Source organism: Cynara cardunculus, assembly GCF_001531365.2.
Source record: "Cynara cardunculus var. scolymus isolate 2C chromosome LG 15, CcrdV1, whole genome shotgun sequence".
In the NCBI taxonomy this organism is placed as follows: Eukaryota; Viridiplantae; Streptophyta; class Magnoliopsida; order Asterales; family Asteraceae; genus Cynara; species Cynara cardunculus.
The window spans coordinates 19656568-19660268 of NC_037542.1; the positions used below are offsets into that span (position 1 = coordinate 19656568).

A 3701-nucleotide genomic window follows, 5' to 3' on the forward strand; every position below is an offset into this window, starting at 1 on the left:
CCCCCATCAGGTAACTGTTAATAACCACCATACCAAGGGTTGTGTCCCTTCATACTTTATATTTATACCACAATATGTATTCACAAGACTGATCATTCAATAAACTTATAAGTATTATAAATCAACTCTTAATTTACATAAATTCAACTGGTCATTAAAATATGAATTTAGCAAATATGTTACTTGTTCTCTTCATGTATTACAGGTACTGCATCGTTGAAGTTCGCAGAGAAATGTTTTGATCTAATGAGTTCCACGCCGGCAAGTGGAATCAAAGTGGATGAGTTGCAATTTCCTAGCGCCGGTAGTGGGAGTGGAAAGGATCGCGATGGTTTTGGTCCAGGACGATCTTCTGGCGGAAGTAGCAACAACGATTATGAACGGAGCAAAATTGGAGCCTACTATCAACAAATGTTGAAATCGAACCCTAATGATCCTCTTATCCTCAGAAACTACGGCAAATTCTTGCACGAGGTGTGTATATACAGTTTGATCCATTTTACTCCTGATGATTCTTCAATCGTCAATTAATTCGATGAATCTGTTCTTATTACTAACTATACTCAATTTTGCTAAGCCTAGGTTGAAGGAGATCCTGTTAAAGCAGAGGAGTATTATGGAAGAGCGATACTTGCGAGTCCTGGAGACGGTGAACTTCTATCGTTGTACGGCAAACTAATTTGGGACACACACAGAGATGGAGAGCGAGCTAAATCATACTTCGATCAGGCCGCTAGCGCCTCTCCTGACGATTGGTACGTTACATCTCATGTTCATCAATGGATCAATCAATTAATTAATCGAGGCAGTGTTAGATCGTCGCTTTTAGCGCCAAAAGTCACAAAAAACGTACATGTAATCAACTAACTACTGTGATCTGGAAAATGGCAGTATGGTGATGGGATCATACGCACAATTTATGTGGGAAGCAGATGAAGATGAAGATGAATCCGGATCTAATGTGTCGATCTCTGCAGCAGAAACGATGGTCGCAGCTTTCTAGGTTTGGATCATCTAATTTCTCTATCTCCATCTCCTGTAACAACCACAATACACCTGATGAAGGATGGATAAGTTGTTAATTACTATAATTAATTAATAAACCGGAAAGATCGTCTAACCTGACGTCGATATGAGTCTGAATGAGGAAGGAGATCTAGAGATCTGAAATCGTTTTCGAGTTTCAACTTGTTTGTACAGAGCACGAGGGCTATGCTTATGGCCAATCAGTTCAATAAAATCATATCTCCTTTTAACTTAACTAGTTATGTACCCGTGAAATGCGGCAGGAGCTGTAAATTTTATCGCTTTGAAGTTTCACTGGTTTTATTAGAGAAATTTAACGATGATATAAGTTACAATTAATCTTTACATATTAATATAATTTGAATAAATAAGAGTTATGGTTCTAATTACTGGCTATCGATGAAAAAATTGTATGACAGTTTAAAATCCAATATATTTAAACGACTCCACAAATGTGTTCGATTTATATCCAAAGCAAAGAATCAAGAGATCGAGAGCGAGAGTTCTAGAGCAATTGAATGAGAGATGAATGAGAGAACTTTTAATAACTCATGGTGAATTTAATTTTGAATCTCACCTTAGGGGATGGGAAGAAAACATAAAGATATGAGAAGGTGAAAGCATGAGTGAAAGATGTCAAAAATATTTTTAGGACATGAAAAGAAAAGATAATAATGTGCATTGGTAACTTTTATTATATGTTATTTTAATTATAGATTAAAAGATTCTAAGAATGAATGTATAAAGTAGTAATATTTAATGCATTATGAGTTGTTTTTAAAAAATTTAAGACTTTGTGATAAATGTATAGTATTTTATGCATTAAAAATTGTTTTTAAGACATTTGATAAATTTGGTTTATAAGTTAATATAGATTAATATAGTTATGCAATTCTCTTATTCACAAAATTTGAAGAGCTTTTGATAAAGATACAGAAATTTAAATGAAAACACTTCCATCATACCATTATACATATTGTTTACTTTTGGTAAAACGGTATCTATTTATTTATCCAATAAATAAAGTGATGGTGACTAAAAATTGAATGATAACATGTATCTTAGGGTCGATCAAAGTTTGAGAACAATCATGGAAATGAGAAAATCTAGTAAAATGTACTAGACATCGATTAAGTATTCGTTTATGCATCTTATCCAATAAGAACAAGTATCGTATATTTTGTCTCTATTTTTTCAAATTTGAAGCTATCTCCATTATCTCTCATTTTCTTCCCTTTATTTTAGAGAAAAATTTAGCATTACTGTTGGAACAAACTTTCTAAACATTTTAAAATTTCTAAAATAACATAGTTGTTAAAGATAATCTCATGTATGATCGAATGGACCAAGATAAAATTTAGCAAGCCCACAATGAGTGGGCCTTGTAAACCCCCTTTTTAGCCCTAAAATTTGGGCCGAAATTATTGAAGTTTGATGGAAAATATTCAAGAGAATGTAATTTGTAATATTGTATTCTATCGATTAAAAAACATAAGGGGTGGGGGAGTCTCAGTCTGTGTTCAACGCCTGCTTGACTAGCTCAACCTACCGATTTTGCTCTCTACTAAAGGGGCTCTAAGTTAGCGGATCTTGATTGGTAGTGAGAGGACTCTTAGTACCTTCATACCCAAAAAGGGGCCGATTTTGGCGGACTGTGCTCCACCCCGGTGAACTCATGCGGTTTCGACGTGAAACTAATGAACCAATTTTTAAAGCTTTGTGATGATTTCATTTGGTTGATTTTTATTTCATAATTCACAAGTCCCTTTTCCGATTCTTTCATTAAATGAAATGGAAATTATGATGTAATCTATATACATCAGTTTTATATGTTTCAAAACTAACAGGATTTCTTTTATTTTTATAAATAAGTTTGTCCATTTAATTTAATAATATAGCAAAGTAGTGATAAAAGTATATATTATATCTACATGTAATATAAAAATTCATTAAAAAAACTCATTTTATAATTTAGGAAATGTAACATCCCATTTTAAGAGATTCGATGAAAGTATGGATATATGAAAGTTTGAAGGTAGAATTGTTTTATAGGAAAATGCAGGGGGTTATTGTGTCAATCTTTTAAACTAGTAATAATGGGTTTAAAAAAAAAAAAAAAAAAAAAACAGGAAGAGAATCGATAGAATGGAGGAGAAGTCGATGGAGGACGATTAAGGCTTCATATCTTGATTTCTCAATTGACGATTTAAGGTAATCTATTTATTTTTAAGCTCGATTTCTTGATATATTTAATGATCAAAATGGTATTGGGGTCGATTATTGGTTTTTTAGGATACAAAAGGGAGATTAACCGCTGCTATGGGAGGAAAGCGGGTGTTTTTGTGTGTGTGTTTTCGGTGATAAACCTACTTTTATGATGTATATTAAGGCCTAACTGAATCCCAATGTCATATATCTTGATTTTTCAAGCATTGAGACCTAAAATCCATCAAACAATGGAACAAAGCGGGTAATGCAAGTCGTTAGTTATGGTAACTTGATGGGTGAGTTTACTACATGTTTAGGAGGATTTGAACACCCATTAATTAGTTGCTATATGATGTTGAGACTCGTTAGAATCACTTTTTGCAAATTAATTATAAAAAGTATACAATCATGATATATATATATATATATATATATATATATATATATATATATATATCTATACTATA

The 3701-nt window shown here is 32.6% G+C and overlaps 1 protein-coding gene across 1 annotated transcript in view; it reads left to right on the forward strand.

Moving 5' to 3' along the window:
• The window catches only part of LOC112527849, a 1963-nt gene extending 705 nt beyond the window's left edge, over positions 1–1258 (forward strand). Inside the window, exons 2-4 of the mRNA XM_025138679.1 lie at positions 206–474; positions 583–755; positions 892–1258. Coding sequence (XP_024994447.1) covers positions 206–474; positions 583–755; positions 892–1003 — 554 coding nt within the window. The 3' untranslated portion in view covers positions 1004–1258. The remainder of the gene's footprint in view (positions 1–205; positions 475–582; positions 756–891) is intronic.
• Positions 1259–3701: the final 2443 nt, after the last annotated feature.